We start from the raw sequence: 17,624 nt of genomic DNA on the forward strand, positions 1-17,624 counted from the left end.
GGTGAAAGTATGGAGCTGTTGTTTCCTCGTGTGTTCTCATGCATAGGAAGCCTGCTGACCTTGGCCTTGGTTGGACAGGCGTGTACCGATCACTCATTTCAGCCACAGAAGGATATGCCCCAGGACAATGTGCTGTTTGACTTCTCACAAAGCAGAAGAGGTCCCATCTTTCACAGAAATTCTACCAAAACCCCTCATAGCTTGTGTTCAACCCACCTTTGAGGTCCTGAACTAGTAACGGGAAGCTGGAAAATGCGAGGCAATGACAGCTCAGTCACAGAACTGTAGATTCATGTGAAATACAAAACTCTGTGTGCATCTTTAATCTGCATTTCCAAAACGTTTGTATCATGAAATTAGAGATAATTAAATTCAGGATTCAGTAACGTGTAAATATGTAACAAATGTGCAAGATTTTAATGAATTTTCAATTGTTTCTTGAGGTTCGCTTGAAGTCGATTGGAATGTTCTACACTTGAAATTTCTAGGCAGCAAGGTGTATGAATCACCAGAATATTCAATGTATCAGTGCAGACGCAGTTGCTGGATTTTCAAAATAAGAGACATCTGGTTCCTCAGAGTCCTTGCTTCCTTTAGCCATAACTGAGTATCTTGGACTCCAACTGATAATCCGAAGGAAATTGTCTTAATGTTTCTTTTGGTCAGATTTAGTACAGCACAATATTTAGTAGTGAGTCTCCAGTGCTGGAAGCCCGCTAAAGGTTTCAGTGGAGCATGGCCCAATTGGTCAAGGGTTGATTTTTAACCTAAGATTAAAAAAAACCCTTACCTTAAACAAGGGGGTGGGCTATAAAGGCACAGTTAAGATCAGAAAAATTATGTAGTTGTGATATGAAGTTAAAATGGCTTCTGGAGTAGGAACAGAGCACAGTGTCCTTGAGAAGAAAGCTGCTTGTTCAACTGTTCTGTCCATGATCCAAGGAAACTCAGAACTGCCCAGAAAGGTTCTCTGCTGTACATTTTTCAAATGGGGGGCTTGTTGCTGTTGGTGGCATAAGAAAGGTTTCCTCATTTTGGTATTTGCAAATTAGCAGTGACTGAGCTGATGTAGAAGAAACTGGTGACATCTGTGCTATTCCCACCAATGGGTGAATAATTCATAATTCCATATGCCATGCATTTGAGCAGGCATCAGAGCACCTTATGGGGTATTTCCCAGTACAGATAAGAAATTGTTAAATTGAAGCTAACAGAATTAGTATTCTTTTGCTGCAAGAAGGAAAAACTGTCATTTTCCTGCTTTCTCATGAATTTACACAAAGATAGAGATTAAGCTTACTCTTTGGTCACAGACTGAAGGCCTCATCACACCAGCTCCAGAACTGACTAAAGATTTCTGAATTATTTTTCCCCCATATTAGTTTTCTCTCATGTGTTTAGTTTTCAATTATAGTTTCATTTATTGGTGTCAAATGAGTTGGTTGTAGACATCGCATTGATAAGACAAGTGCAAAATAAGTCAGGAAAACTGAAGAAGTTCAAGACATTTTATTTTTTTTTTAAAGAAAACCAGAAGAATTCTGTAAAATAATACAGTTTATATTATGATTTTTATTTCCAAAGCTTGTATTGATATGATAATTCAAGGCACATGAAAGAAACAGAAAAGCCAACACAGATAAGTTGACAAATTTAGCAGCGGATGACGATACTGATTATCATGATTTTTACACCAAACACTGAAGTGCCATAAAATTTTTATTTCCAAATGCACTGCAGGCACTTGCCATGCAAAGCCTTTCCTCTGAGCTCTGTGCATCCAGGTTGTGCTGCTCTAAACATGCCCCAGAAAAGCTGCAGACTCCAAAGCTGCATCGCCCCTCAGTGACACATTCTGACCTGGTGCTGCACACGTTGTCAAACAAATCAACTGTACAGTTAGAAAATGGGACAGGCGTAAAGCAAAACCAAAAGCTTCTACACGTCAGCTCTAAAGTGACCCAACAAAACTGGGTATTTGCCAAGCACCCCTTAATTCAGGATGTGTATTTCAATTCCTGCGTGTCTCTGCAACAAGAGAAGGCAGGAAATTCCTGATGCCATAGTCAGCTGAGCAAGCCTTCAATCAGTAGATCAGTTCCAGCCAGACCTACCATATTTTGCCACAAAATAAAATAACTATCAAGAGCAGAAAAATCTGTATCAGTAGTGGAAAGATTTTATCTTCCAATAACCAGTATTTTCCTACTTTGTAAATAACTGGTTCTCACTGAACCAGTTGCTCCTTTTTGATACATCATGTGGTAAATAAACATGCCAGGAGCACTTAACCAGCCAAACCCACTTTTTTTGTTTATTTGTTTTAAAAGAATACATCTAATGTCATGTGAAATAATCTTTAGTAGCATTGAAAACCCAAGCATATAATACCTGCAAATCACATTTCAGATGTACATCTCTGCTGCAGGGTTTGGTTTTGTTTTACTGCAAAATCTTTTTCTTCTAGTAAAATTCTGGTGAGTAAAATATCCTATGAAATGTTCCATGCTCTGTGCAAGGGGGGGTGTGAGGGTGGTCCTTAGAGTTGTGTGGTATCCCCATAGATCTGAAATTCTTTGACTGTATTTTCCATGGATCATCTTCTCACACAAATACAGGAATAGTCTTTAGTTTGTTTAAAATGAGAAGCACTTGTATTTTCCAGCATGGAATGGCATGGTTACTTGTTTCAACTGTGTTTAGGGCCTGGAAAACAAAAAGTAGACATTTTATTGTTCATCATTACCCAAATGGAAGTTACATGGTCTTTTTTCCTCCTTCTCTTTGTCTTTCCTATCACCTCTTTATTTCTCTTCCTAGTTCCTATTTTGCTTTCTCCTGATATACAGTATCTGTTCAATTTTCTGGGGTTCTTTTACTCCTTCAGAGTTAGTAAAACTTTAGATTTGTATGTCACCAAAAATAAGACAGAGATTGCTCTCCAATGTTCACATATTATCCACTACTCCTGGAACTTAGTCCTGTAGGACTTCCTAGTGAATTACTCAGTTCACTGGAGTAACTCCGGCCCCGAGCACCTGATATTATAACAGCATGTGCACACTATCTGGGAAGTTGTTCCGAAGCACATGAGGGCATGCAGACCCCACACCACACTGGCAGCTCTTGCTGAGTCTCTCTAACGCACTGGATAACAGGAAAATATGTTGTTTCATCAAAATAGAAGCCCTGGAAATTTCCCAAGCAATTCCTGTGACCCTGCTCAGAGGAAGATGCTTGAAGAAAAAGCCTGATGAGCAATTTACTTACGAGTACCTGCCTGACATCTTCCTTACAACTGCAATTATTATTCCTGCAAGGATTCCAACTGCAACAATGATTCCAACAATTATTCCAACCAGTGCAATTGTTCCCAGACCACCTGAAAGAAGAAATTGGGAAGGTTAGCATGTATTTCGTGGAGACCATTGACAAGGCCAGATAGACCTGGTCCTGTTCTGCTGCATCCCACTCCTTGGGGAAATTTCTTACTATCTTGTGAATTCTGAAGGAGGTCTGGATGTCCAGCAGCCTGCAAGCATGCCTTTGGGCAGAAGGGCTCCATGGGGATGGGGATATGGAGACAGGGATCAGGTGAACCAGGGAAGGCAGCCAAGGGAGCAGGCTGTGCCTCCCCTGAAACTTTTACTGAATGGCATGGGCACAGGAAGGGCAGCTGGAAGATGAATTGCCTGGCAGTAATGTTCCCCCTTGTCTTTATAAGCAAAACTTCACTTTAATACCTTCATCAGTTTTCTCTGGTTCCCCACTCCGTTCACCTGTAAAGCCAGAAAGACAATAATTACTCACTCTGCTTTGTACGGAGCGTTGCCTTCCAAATTGAAAGGCTTTATCCAAGGAAAATTTTCATTGATTTTGTCACAATGGTTTGAGGTTGTTCTTTTGATAGAAAGGGAGCAATGAAGCTTGAGTGAGTATTTGAAATTTCCAGACATGGTTTAGCAGGTGGCAGTAGAACTTTAAAATAGAAATGAAAGGGATTTTTACCATCAACACTTTCTGTGTTAAGTTCATAAACGGTAGCATTTTCACTTTCTCCATCCACGACAAAGGTACTTTCTGTGGTCTTCAGCTCCCCAAACTGCAAGAGATTTGTAACATTGTGTAGTCTTGTGGGCAATGACAATCATTGAGGGGAAAAGAGGGAAAAGAAAACCTCAGTACATTCAGTCTACAAGTACAAAGTAGCATTTCAGTTTCTTGGTCTGTCAGGCGTGGATGCTTTAGTTGTCACCTCTCATGTTTGACGTGCGTACAGTGTCCAAAACAGACCAAGATAAGCTGATTTGTCTTCCCAGCTAGAGGCTTTCTACATCAGATCTCTTGGTGGGACTGCAACAGGTGTAGGAGGCTGCAGAATTTTGCAGACCTGCCTTTTTTTCAGTGGGTTTTTGTAAAGTAGTTTTTGAGTTTAGTTTCACTGAAACTGTGTGAGTGATACTCAATTGGAAGAGGTGGGAGGTGGCAGTGAACAAGTTAGCACAAAAGGATCTTTTATTTAGCATTATATACTCACCACTGTTGGTAATTCTTCAAATTCGGTGTCATTTCTGTCTCTGAAATCAATTGTTGCACTTTCTTCTCCTTCTAGAACTGAGCTCGCTGAATAAAATTTTGGAAAATGAGTCAGTAGTAGTCACACGTTTTGGCTCCTCTGACACAAAAACTTTGTTAAATGTGGCCTCTGTGCAGTGTTCTGTCTCCCTGACCTTGCCCACAGGGGAATGGGAAATTACTTGGAATAAGCTTGAATTCTGTTATACTCTTGTCCAAGCAGTAGGACAAAAAGCTGAAGCACCCATCACTAAACTCTGGTACAACCTTGAACCATACTGGTTCCTAACATTTTGTCCCAGAAAAGATTTCCTTTTTTATTAAGAAAAATTTCTCCAAAGTGGATGTAATGATTCCAGATTTCAAGCTAAGCATTAGCTTATGTATTGGGATAGATTACTTCAAGCATCTTCCATTTTCTAAAATAATAAAAGCTTTCTCCCACATATCAGCTCAGCCCCAGCTGCAACCTTTATTTTTAGAGCTGCCATCAATGATTATGGGTGCAGCTATAGTTTGGTAGTTTGGAAATATTTCTACACAGATCAGTCCTGAGGCTTTCCTAAAGTTGCAAACCTTAGTTGCCATAATTTCAAGTTTTAGATAACGATGTAAGGTGAGGGTTTTGTTTTGTTTTTAATTCTAGACCCCTAGTTCCTCCATGCTCTTTGATAAAATGGATATTTAGATTTTGGCCCACGCAGTGCTGCTGATTTACAAATACAGCCAGAATTCACCAGTAGGGAAATGAGCTGGAACAAGGTAGAACAGGAAGGACACGGCTGTGTGGAGATCACTGGCAGTACCAAGAATGTGCTGAAAACCCAAGTATCGTTTAATTCAATTTCGTGCTGATTCATAAACCTGTGACAGGCAGAGTGTGATGTTAATGTGGTGTGAGAGCTCCTGGGAGTTTCTAATTCCTGGTGATTACAAAGCCCGGTGAGGCTGCTTGTCCTGCTGCTGCCTGGGGCACCAAGGTCCTGCTAATTCCAGATACCAGCGCTGAAACTTAAGCAAAGAGCGAACAGCAGATGTCCCAAGCAAGGACTTCAGGCCAAAAAAGCACCAAAACCTTCTGAAAATTTTTTTCCTGGGCTCTGATTTTGCATCTACTATTTATCAAAGCAACCAGATCAGGAGAAGGACAGTTCTTCACAGGAATTCTTTTAAAAAATAAAAATTACTGTACCATTTGAGTATCTTAGGTATAATAAATATTCACAACCTCTTTGCTTGTTAAACTGTAACATTGTTTCTACTAATTACACTTTTTATTTAGTGACCTAAAAACATTCTAATCTCCTCTTCATATTAAATTAGACAATTTCTGAATTGTTAGATTGGTTCCAAATTTTTAATGGAAAATATTCCTACTCTTAAATGCACCCTACTTGTGTGTATATATATATATATATATATATGCAAATAAACAACTTTTGTTCTGTGACTGAAATTAGGATGGGCATTTTACTTGATAGCAGTCAAAAATGAAAAAAAAAAAGGGTAGAATCTCTTTGGATCAGTTGTGCAGGTACCACTCAGAAATTGTTTTTCTTTAGTTGTGAGTTCCATCTACATTTTGTACATTTTTACCTGCCCCTTTTAACAGAAAAATGTTATTTCAAATAAAAAAGCCAATATTTCATTTTAAAATTGGTAAAAAATGTACTGGCAGCTCAAAGGAAATTTTTCATGCAGAGGATGAATGATTTGCCATTGAGAAAAAAACCCCTGGTTTTGCTCAAAACTCCCATTTGAATTCCACCGGAAACTTGCAAATATTTTTCCTTTGCTCTCGAAACTGTTTTCTGAACCAAACTAGAAAATTTTTATCCATCTCCACTAATGTAAGACTGAGAGCTTTGTCCCATTGCCAAGAGACCAAACACTGAACTAAACTTAGATTTCTAATTCCATGTGTACTGAAGTGAAGAGAATTTTATATTTCTGTATCCTTATAAACCTGAATACAGATACAGTTTCTATTAAGGAGCTAAAAGTGTGTGCAGTTATTACTTTAGGCAGTAGTAGATGAAGAAACTATATTCATGAGGCCCAATATAGTAGCTAATTAAGCCAGTCTCCCAGAAATCACTGTATAATCCATGGAGAGACTAGAACAGGGTAAATCAAAGTTCCCAATTAGATGGTAAAAATAATGGTTTGGTCATTTTTGATTGAAATAGCCCAGGTATTGCTGAAGTAGCATAAAGGGGGCTGAGTTTTTGTTGTGTATTTAGACACTCTCTAAATATCAGTGTGATTTAAGATGTAGCACTATTTTACAATCCTTACTTTTTGCTTATAAAATAATATTATTAAAATACAATATCGTGATGTACAGTCATGGCTATGGAAATGTTAACTGTGAAAAAAAGAAATAGCGATAGAACTCATCACAAATGTGTATGGATCAGTTCACCTTGTAATCCCAGTCAGAACTGAAGAAACATCCTTTATTCACTAGTTGAAAATGAGCACAGATGGAGAAAACCAATTACTAGAGGAAAATCCCCCAGTAGAAGGTGAAATAAATTTTGTGTGTTAACAGCAAGCAGCTTATTGGGAGAAGCTGCTTATGCTGCTGGCATGGCAGTAGCTTTCAGCCCCGAAAACTGGCTGATAGCGAAGGCAGGAAAGGAAAGCAAGGTGTAGAAAATTAGGGTTTGTGAATGTCACAAAGAAACATACAATAATTTTTCTTTGTGTGATACTTTCTGCAGAGGCTTGGCCATGAGTGGCATGTAGAAAAACCATTCCAGTGCCTTTGCCCTCTCAGTACTGATTGACAGAAGGAAGTGGCCCAGATTAATCTTGCCTAATTTTAGGTTCTTAATAAAGGCACCTAAATAAAGTGTCTGCTTGCCATTATCTTCCTTTGTAGTCTGTAGGGAAAAATAAATACCTCTAGAAGATACTTCAGCTCGCGTGAGATTTGGGTCATCCTTGGTAGTGCTGCCTTTCCTTAACTGCAAAGGGAAACTGGACTATGTGAACTGCCCAAAGCTCAGGCTGAGCTGGTTTCTGTCAGTCGGAAGATCTTGCCCCAGCCCTGTCCAGGCTGAGGCTCTGTATTTGATGCAGAACAGTCCCTGGACTCTATTTCCAGGTTCATTTTAGACTGATGTGGTGATTAGACACTACCAAATTATAACCCAGAGAAAGACTGGGAGGGAATTTATCATCAGTGTTCTGCATTTGTAGGAAGGAACACTGGACACTAGACAGCTCTTTGTCAGAGAACATCATCATGAAGTTAAATATTGAAATGAAATTGAGGGACACTACTGGACTTTAAGCTTCTCTCACTGTACCCAAGCACCACTGACATCAGGGGGAATGTAAATGGGATTTAAGGGGTGTGTGCTGGTGTCATTTCTTGGTTTCATCTGATGTGGGCCAAATACAGCAGGAGTCAGGGTTAAGTGGTGCTCCTGCATGTGTTCTTAATATTATCTTAGAGGAGGTTGTAAATAAAAACATTACCTCACAGTGCTGGGGGTGTCTCCAAGGAGCCTCCTCTGTTTGCAGCTATACGTTGCTGCAGATGTGAATTAATCATTGCACCCCTTCCTGCCAAAGTTCCAGCTGGGAGCCTCTCGGTTCAAAGTCCCAGCTGCTCTCAGGCTGCAGCCTCTCACACCAGGACAAAATTTGATGTCTTTAAAAGTTTAATACTGCTTTGAAAACCTCTCATGCTTAAGCATCCCATGGCTCATGTAGGGGAAGCTGAGCTCACTACTCCTGTGCACAGAGTGACAGTTTACTAGAGGAGCCTCTTAGGGCTGCTTTCAAAGCACAGTGGTTGTGTTGGAAAGGAGACGGAGTTGTAAAACTGTTGTTCATTAGCATTTCTTTCAGGTATCTCCAAAACCAACAAAGATACTTCTGAGGACGAAAAATGTTGTAGGATCTGGTTTCTTTCCTTGCATAAACCTGAATAAACCCAACCACTAGTGGGTAAAGGCAGTTGTAAGCCTGTATTTTAGCTTAGTCCTTGAAATAGGAAGCCCTCAAAATAGAATGTTTCCATTTCTGATAAGAGACCAGGAGATAAAAATGGCAAACCTTAAATGATTCCCTCTAGCAAGAACTGCAATAATCCTTTCCTCATTGCCCTCTGCTTCTACATGAAAAAAAATTTAAAAAATTTAAAAATGAGCTTCAGTTATTTGTAACAGCTAAAAATATTAGCAGAAAGTTTAGTAGGATGGGTCATTTGGGACCTATCACTTTTCTTTTGGAGATGTAACTGAGCAAACATCTGGAGCTGACTGTTCAGTGTCTGCTTCCGGAATTGTCACAGACCAAGTGGTGTTGTTTGAAGAGCTGTGTTTGGATGTGTGCAATGGCCATCCTGTTTTGACTGCATTTTATTCAGCATTTATGTCCTGATACAGGAATTCCCTTTCTGTGGAAGTATTCTTCACTTAGAGACCTTAATTTAATTCTGAGCAAACCGAGTCTTAGTCAGTATCTCATTATTGGAATTGGTCCTGTTGTAGTTCAGTGAAAACTTCTGTTCATGGTGGTGGAGGTTAAACAAAAATGAATGATTTGCAAGTGATCTGCCTTTTAAATACAGCAGCTCTGTAATTTTCAAAGCAGTTTTGCCTGTGATTTGGCTTCATCCTCAGTTTCAGTGTATTCCAGAGTCATGTCCAAAACCTACAACATTAGCTTTATTTTGTGTGAGAATAGTTTTCCATTCTTTTTATACTATTGGATGTTTTTTTAAAAGTATACAGGTGTCTCTTTTGTTGTGAAATTGTTCAGCCCTGCCAAATCCAAGCCACAAGATTTTTTTGTACTTTGAAAACACAAGGGTGTGAAGAATATAATATAGTGGATTCTGGGGTTTGAATTTCGCAACTTGAATTTTTGGGCAGGTAAAATTTTCTGACTCCAGAAAAATGGGGAAGTTTGTTAATGGGAACTGAAATTCTCATTTGTACCTGGGGCTCCTGCAAAATCGTGTCTGCAATATCCAGAGATCTCTGTGTCCTTGGTCTGCTTGGGGCCACAACATTGGCATTTTCTTCCTCTGTTAATTCTTTCTGGAAGCTGGAGTAATCTGTCATGCCATTAAAAATCCCCTGGCGTGTATTTAAGTGTCTAGACTGTTGTCCAGGAGAAAGTATGTACTGTCTAAATCCTGAAGTGCTTTCTGCACTTCCTTAGACAAAGACTGACAGCTTTGCTATATATAACGAAGGAAGCTGCATGACAGAATACCAGAAACTTTGGAAAGGATCTGCCAGTTGGAAAATGGTCATGAAGCACAAGGAAGGATTTAGCTCAGCCGTATTTAGAGTATGACTGACTTTGGTCAGGTATTCCGTGTAGCTCGTGATGACAATGCTTTGCTGAATTGTCAGAAACATTTCCTTTGGTCACCACACCCTGCCACAGATGGGTTTTATTGCTGGTGCTGGCTTAGCCAAAGGAACAAAGCCAGAGTTTAAACGGACAGTGCCAAGTGGCAGAGAACCACTCGGCTTCTTCCCAAGCAGATCACATGTCTTCTGAAAGTTGCAGTATTCTACTGACAGAAAAGCAAACCGAAATGCACTTTAACTGGGCTGATACTGAGAACCAACTGCTCTTCAAGTGCTGGTGTGTGTAATGACCCCCAACCAGAGTCATGAAAGAAAACCAGGAGAGGAAAAGCTGGAAACTTCCTAATCTTTGTCTTCTGCATGGTAAAATCAGCCCCAGAGCTGTGGGCATTAGGAGGGAAATGATGAACTCCATCACAGGATATTCCTTTAAAATATTCCTTGCAGAACTAGAGATGAGTTTTCCAAAATTACGCTTTTAATAATGTTGCTATGTCAACCTCTGCTTTCTTGTCTACTAAGTGCACTGATCTCAGACTTGCTACCCCATGAATTTGGGATAAAATTACTTTCCTGTTGAGGTTTGCTCCCCCGTGACCCTGTTTCCCTGTTTGCCGTTTCACTAAGAGTCTAATTGTTTCCTCTGAACAGAGAGGGGTGGAACAAAAATGTTGGACTTGTGATCAAGGTGTAAATATCTCTTGTACCTTGCTATAAAGTGGCAGAGTCACAGAACTTTCAGTCTTTTGCTGCATGGCTGACTAGGAGGGAGAGCTGCAGCCAAGACAGGAAGAGTTCAAAACTTGGTGTAAGGGATCAGCAAACCGGGCAGATGTGCAGCACAGAGCAGACACAGTGCACAGTACTGGGATATGTAAATGCAAACAAAAGGAATTAAGAAATGACCTCTATTACAGTAATAAATCTTTTCCCTAAATGACTTCCTTCCCTGGACTCTGAGGCTACAGCTGTGTGCCCTTTCACAGCTGCCTTGTTGATTGTAGATTACTTGTAGGTTACTAACCCTTTGTATCTGCAAGCAGAACATTTTGCAGGTCCCTCAACTCATTTGTTTGAAATACTCATGCCAGACACTGAAGTGGAAACTCTTAGGTGTTAATTCTGTTCATACAGTGATTTTTGGCTGCCTACTTTATATTGCCATGCAGCAGGCAAGTTCCCTTCAAATGTGTTTAGTCTGACTTTTATATTCCACTAACAATAGACTGGCTAATGTTTGGATGGGTTTCATAGCCATAAAAACATTTTAACGTGGGTTTGGAGTTAAGTGTGTCCCCATTACAGATTTAATGGAGTCTCAAGCTCTCCTAACAGAGTAGATGTTTGCCTGAAAATGGTGATGGTGTAACAGCCAAATTGTACCCTCACGAGGGATTATTCTGATTCAATTTGTGCTGGATGTTATGGTGTTTGTAATCAACAAATAAAAGGATGGAAAAAACATGAGGAAGTCATAAAGCAACATGAGAATGTGCTCAGCATCAGCTTCTACGTCCTTTGAGAGTTTTTGGCCAAGCTTCTGAGATGGAGAGTTGGAAATCAATAGTGCATTTGTCTCGTATTTTTCCTCATTTGTTTCTCATTAGCATATCCCAGCATACCTATGCTCCCAACCCCACATCTTTTTCTGAAACTCTGTGTAACAGATTGTGCTCTGCAGAGCTCTGAGCTTTGCTGTGGGTTAAATCCCCATGGAGAGGATGGTCTGTGCACACACAAATCAGAGGGGCCCTTTGAGAGGGTCTGGGAGGCTGTGAGTGGTAGGATCTGGCAGCATTTGGGCTCCATCCTGTAGTCCCTGACCACATCCAGACAAAAAGCAAACAAACCAACAAAATAAATGTGCCACTGGGCCAGCCCGTGTGCCTGAGCTGGGCCAGCAGCAGCAGTGGGCATTTCTGTGGTCCTCGTGTGGCTCACCTCAAGTGACACATGGAGAAACACCACACGGTCCTGTTGGAGCCTCGCAGCCTGAAATCCTTCCTGCACTGCCTCATTATCTACCTAAATGCTCTCCAGGTTCTTTGCTGCTTTGGTTTTGTTTTTCTTTTTTGCAGATGATTTACAAGTCCTTGGTCTGAGGTGAATGCACAGATTCAGTAGAAACTGGTGAGTTGCAGGAGTTGAGAATCTGCCCTCTCTGTTTCCAGTTTTAGTGTGCAGCCCAAGTTAATGAAAGGTCCACTTGTAAGCCCTTAAATATGACTCTTTTCTTGTTTGTGAAGTTACAGATTCAAAAACTAACTGTTGGGATACAGATGTCCAAACTTCCCTGCTTACCCAGCTGAGGAGAAATCAAATTTTATTTTTCTCTGCTGGGCTCCCACAAAGGCGCTGAAAAATTCAGATACACTAACGTGCAGACCTACTAATTGAGATTCAGCAAGATGATTTTCTCCTTTCTGTGATAATTGTCTAGGGTATTGGACATGTAGAGTTAGATTCATATCATGAAGAGCCATAGATGAGACGTGTGTAAGAGTACTCATCATTCTTCATGCAGGGTGAAAGGTTGTGCAGTGTTTATTTAGTAAAAAACTGTGACCTTTTTGAGTCAAATGTGACTGTTCCATTTGTTTGTACATTTTTTTTACAACCGGCAGTTACAGACTCTGGTTTTCAAAAGGCTTTAGAGTTGCCTGATTTTATTGTTTCGTTTTGCCACTGAAATAGTGACTGAGTTTGGGTAAATCAGGACTCTTTTGAAACAATCTTTTCATGTGGCTTTGAAAAACAGAAAACTTTTTAGTCTTTCATATCTGACTGCAAACTTCAATTTCTTTTTTTACGATGTAAGTATTTTATCTGAATTATCCTGTCCACGTTCTTACTTTCAGTCCAAACCAAACGTAACATGACCTAGTATAAACCTGCCTTGCATAAGGAAATATAATCTAATATTTGCCTCCAGGTGAGATCAGGCACATGGACAGTTGATACAGCCCAAGGGACATGTGGTATCTTGTTAAACAATCATCTTAATTTTTGTTCATGTTATGTGACAGCCAACAGAGTAATATCCTTCCTTGCAACGGCCCAGCACAATGGGAAAGGTTTGGAATCAGGAAATGCTTTGCCTCTGCAAAACACAGGTTTGGATGCTTGTTCAGCCCAACTTCCACCTCAGCTTCTTTGGTTTGATTCTGTGTGTGAAGATTTGCCTGAGCTTTGAAATGCTGAACGAGATCAGCAGGGCCAAAATGTATCTGCCAATATGATCATGAATAACAACAACAACAACAACAACAACAACAACAACAATAATAATAATAATAATAATAATCCTTTTGGAAATTGGAAATATGCTTCCTGATGGAAACAAGGCCTCTTTTCTCGATTTGGTCTCGACCCATAACCCTGAGTGTCCAGCCATAAGAAAAGAGTAGCTGCAGATTTATTTATGGCCTTTTCCAGGTTAAGAGGTATCATCAGAAGGAGACCTTTTTCCTCTGATACCCTCAGGCCACACTCTGTTCCCCAGAGGTTCATGTATCTGGGTAAAGCCACTCCACCAAGCCCTGTACAAGTCAAGGCTTCTCTCACCTGCCTGTCAACCAGCAGAGATTGCTGAGGGTGGCATTGTCATTTCATGTCTGTTCTAACTTGTAATTGCTGATGGTTATCAGTAAACAACAGTGATAGACACTAAATACTCCAGACTTATTTTATCTGGAGTCTATTTTCCTTGTGTATCCTTTGGAAGTTATCCTAAATGACTGGCTCCATGTGAAGAAAAAAGTCACAAACTCTAAACAGACACAGAAAACCTTAAACAGTGTAAATCACATTATTGATCCAGCTCTGGAGCTCAATGCAAACTGTACAGGTAATCAAGCAGAGGTAGGATTTTGGAAGCAAGAAATAAATTTTTTGTCACTAGTGCGGTTTCAGCCTGATCATTGCTGGACTCCTCTCAGAGCTGAGAGAAAATATGGTTTAAAACTTCTCAAAAGCCTGCAGCTGAAACACCTTTTAACCTGTAATTCTGGTATCTTGGATTGCTTAAGGTAATTCTCTAAAATAGTGGTGATTTTGCTTCATTTCTAATGGCTTGAAACTTTGGTACATTTAATATAGATGCTTTTTAAGAACAAGGTGGCTGGGTGAGCCTAGAAAACAGCTTTTGTGACTTGCCTAATATCTGTTGATTTTAGTTTTTCTGTGAAATTTTGAACCATATCTCCAAATTTCAGCTTCATAATCTGACACACAGAACCATTAGAAGTTTCAAGTCAACATCCGCATGCAGTGTGTATCAGTATAGCTCCATTCTTTTCAGCAGGATGATATTGATTGTTATCAGGCCAAAATCAGGTAATTTTTTTTTCAGTTTGGATCCCCAGATCTAAACCTGATGAGTAGATCTATGTAGCAATGGGATTAGATACAGATCTGTGCCTTGGAAGAGCAGTGGGCTGAGTTTAAATTTACTGTATTCAGAGCACTGGTTTTTGAAACTGCTGCGCTGCTGCTTGGAACGTGCTCCATGGCAATGGCAGCTGTAAATCACGCTGCCTCGTGGCCAATTCATTCAGCATGAGTCAAAAACTTCTCAGAAAGACTGAGTTTCAAAATGACATTCCTGGAATCAAGCACTGGTCAAGGGTAATTCTGATCTGCTGTTAACAAATCAGACTCCTTTAGCTGTAGAAAGACTGAAACATCTGTTTTACCTAAAAGTGTATATTGTATCTTTCTTATAAAATTCAAAATACAAAACTTTCCAAATTAATCTTTTTGGTACATAACACTTTTCATATCTGTCTTTGGCAATAATTCCCGCTGGGTAAGTTTCCCTCATTGTAATGTATTGTACATATATATATATACATGTATTGTATATATATTGCTTATGTCTGAGTCAAACATAGCAAAGCCCTGAATAAGGCTCAAATTCTGAGAGTCTGAAGAGTCTCTAAGCACAGAAGTTGAACTCCTGAATGAGCAAACTTACAAGTTACTTTCATAAAGTTATACCCCTAAATGTCAGTTAAACTAAACATTTAAATGTCAGTTAAGCTAAATCACTGCTTGCGGAGCCCGCTGTGAGTGTTCCAGTGTTTCTGGAGCCATTTCCAAGGGCTGTGGAGGGAATTCCTCCCCTGCCTGCCTGGACCCCTCTCCCTCCCTTACAGACACACAGAAAATTCTTTCCTAATAGAGTCAAACTCAGTCCATCGAAAACTTTTTTGCTGCGTTTCTTTCCAGATCACAGCTGTAGTAGGTGCCCAGTTGCAGAACTTCGAAGCAAATTTTAACGAACTGGTCAGAGTAACTATGTAACCCTCGAGAGAGCATAGAAACTGTTAAATTACAGGAAATGTCTGGAAATAATTGTAACCAAACTTTCTCCTTACCTTCTTGAGCAAGTGCTACAAAAGGCACACTCCCGAGGAGGAAGATGAAGAGTGGAACTTTCATAAACATATTTGATCTGCTAGGAGGGTCGTTTTCCAATCCTGAAATCAGACGGATCCAAATTCGGATTTTTTTTTTTTTTTCGTTTTTGAGGCAGTGGAGAACTGAGATGATAAAAGTAATCACTGCAAGAAAATACTTTGGTATTCCGAATATTCCTTTAGCTGCTGTAGCGTAAGGAGGGGAGGTTTTCTCAGATGATAACTGAACAGTAAATGAAAACCGAGTGGAGTCAGAACTATTTTCTTTAGCCAAGGGATGGGAGCAGGCTGGAGTGGTCCTCAATTAGCAGCCAGGCCCGCCCTCCCCACACTGTTTGGTCAGGACCTAAATTATGATCTCAGCTCAGGTTTAAAGTTACAGGACCTGTTGTGGCTTTCAGAAGACTTTTATTTAGCAAAGGGGCAAAAGGAATTTAGGCAAAGAGAAGTGTTCCCTCCCTTCTGCAAACTGTCTTTAAAAAATCCTTCAGAAACAACACTAAGGACACTTTTCTTGTTATTTGCAGAAGTGAACTATGTTTTTTTCATTTCAAAGTGAGCCCCCATGTTTATCTAAGCAGCTGTGGTACTGAATGTGCATTTAGGGGTACTGAAATAGTTTTTAGGACACGCTATTTAATTCTGCAGTAAATACTGTTTGAATTTTCCTGTGTCTGTGTCTCTCAGCTTGTGTCCTCAAGTGACATCCTGGCTGTGCCTGACCATTTCTCTCTGCCCGCAGGCTTGCTGGCCTCAGAGAGCTGATACCACCCTTCAGAGAGAGGATTTTTCCTTTTAACGTGCAGCGTTAGGAGTGCAGCCCCTACAACAGTCTGTGCAAGCTCCTTGTTTTTTCCTTCTGGGCTTTGCAGGGCAGGAGTGTGAGGTTGGATTCCCCACCCTGTGTAAGAGAGACTTTGCTGACTGAGAATGGCTGTGAGACATGAACAGGGGCTGAACAGAGCTCGGGGAGCAATGGCTCATATCAATCCTTTTCTGAACCTTGCCTCACCTTGGGCAAGGGATAATCTGCTGAGTTACATCTGTTTAGGAGTGCAGTGAGTTTTAACCAGGGCCCATGCGTGAGCACAGTGTCCCAGTGACAGGGTGAGGAAATTTGGGACCTTCTCCCTCAGCTCCTGCAGTGTCAGCACACCGGGCTCCAGATTTATTTCCTTTCTGCCCACAGCTGTAGAATAACCTCTGCCAGGGGAGTGGGGAGGACTTGTGGCAGAAGTTTTGTCTTTTTCTAAATGCACGCACACACACACAACACCCCCCTCAACCAAACAAACCAAAAAAGAAACCCCTAAACCAGGGCTGGATTGTTTTGCTCAGGGAATGTGAGTCAGAGCTGACATTAAAGACCCCACAACACTTGGTGCTATGAAGGCCCCAAACAAGTCTAAATAGAAGCAGTGATGTTAGAAGGGCTGCAGATGGGGAATGCAACACCTTCCATAGGGATTTTTGTTCCTTCTGGAAGTGATAGGTGTCAAAGGAATTTGTTAGCTATCAATTATGGTGCTATAATTGTGTTATTGGGGATGAAAGGGAGTGTAGGATGAGAACAGTTGGTGCCAATGCAAAGAAACAACAGACAATATTGGCTGATCGTCTTCAGGAAAACAGCAAAATAAATACTGCCATGTTTCAGCATCTTAGAATCTGGGATTAATTATTTCTTGATTACCCTGCTTCAAATTTCTTTAAAAAATGTTTGCTTGTTGGGGCAATGTTCCTCAGAGGAAACTGAAGCTTGCTAGAGGAGTATGTCAGTTTTAATGGAGCTTATTTTGAAAGACTGAAACAAATTCTTTTTTTACCTTATCGGAATGGAATGTTTGGAATTCTGTATGTATCTGCAGAAGAAAAAATTAATGCAGTACACTATGAAAGATAAACCAGAACAAACAGTGACTTTTAAATGTTAACAAATTCTCAACGAGAGTAAAAAGAAGGGATTTTTAGAATTCCATTCAATTTTCAAAAGTATTGAGAAGACCTTTTACTTTTATGATTATTCACATAAACAAATTTGTCTCATGTTTAGGAATAAGTCTTTCTAAAGGAGACGTTTTTTGTTGAATTATATAAATTGTCACTTTAAATTGTGCTGTATTCTGGGTGTAGAGTTGAAGCACTTGAGCTTTCAGGAACTGGAGATATCCAAGTCCCAGTAGCTACTCCAACACTTAATGCTTTTGTTATTCTTCCTAGTAAGGAATAGTTTCTTCTATACAAGCCTGTTTCTCCTGCTTCAGCCTGTTCGTGAAAGGGAAACTCC

General features: G+C 40.2%; 1 protein-coding gene across 2 annotated transcripts; it reads right to left on the reverse strand.

The window, feature by feature from the left end:
* Positions 1-1,505: 1,505 nt before the first annotated feature.
* PDPN (podoplanin) lies at positions 1,506-15,636 on the reverse strand. Of its 2 annotated transcripts, none has more exons than XM_066203001.1 (6): positions 15,296-15,636; positions 4,538-4,623; positions 4,009-4,102; positions 3,744-3,779; positions 3,277-3,382; positions 1,506-2,706 (listed from the first exon to the last, which is right to left on the reverse strand). In XM_066203001.1, the coding sequence occupies exons 1-6, from the start codon at positions 15,363-15,365 to the stop codon at positions 2,700-2,702; spliced, it is 399 nt and encodes a 132-aa protein (XP_066059098.1). In that variant the 5' UTR covers positions 15,366-15,636; the 3' UTR covers positions 1,506-2,699. The 2 variants fall into 2 exon arrangements, with proteins under 2 accessions (XP_066059098.1, XP_066059097.1); XM_066203000.1 differs by having other exon boundaries at positions 3,271-3,382.
* Positions 15,637-17,624: the final 1,988 nt, after the last annotated feature.

Source organism: Chamaea fasciata, unplaced genomic scaffold (genome assembly GCF_029207755.1).
Source record: "Chamaea fasciata isolate MVZ Bird 193981 ecotype frontalis unplaced genomic scaffold, bChaFas1.0.hap1 SCAF_23, whole genome shotgun sequence".
NCBI classification, from domain to species: Eukaryota; Metazoa; Chordata; class Aves; order Passeriformes; family Sylviidae; genus Chamaea; species Chamaea fasciata.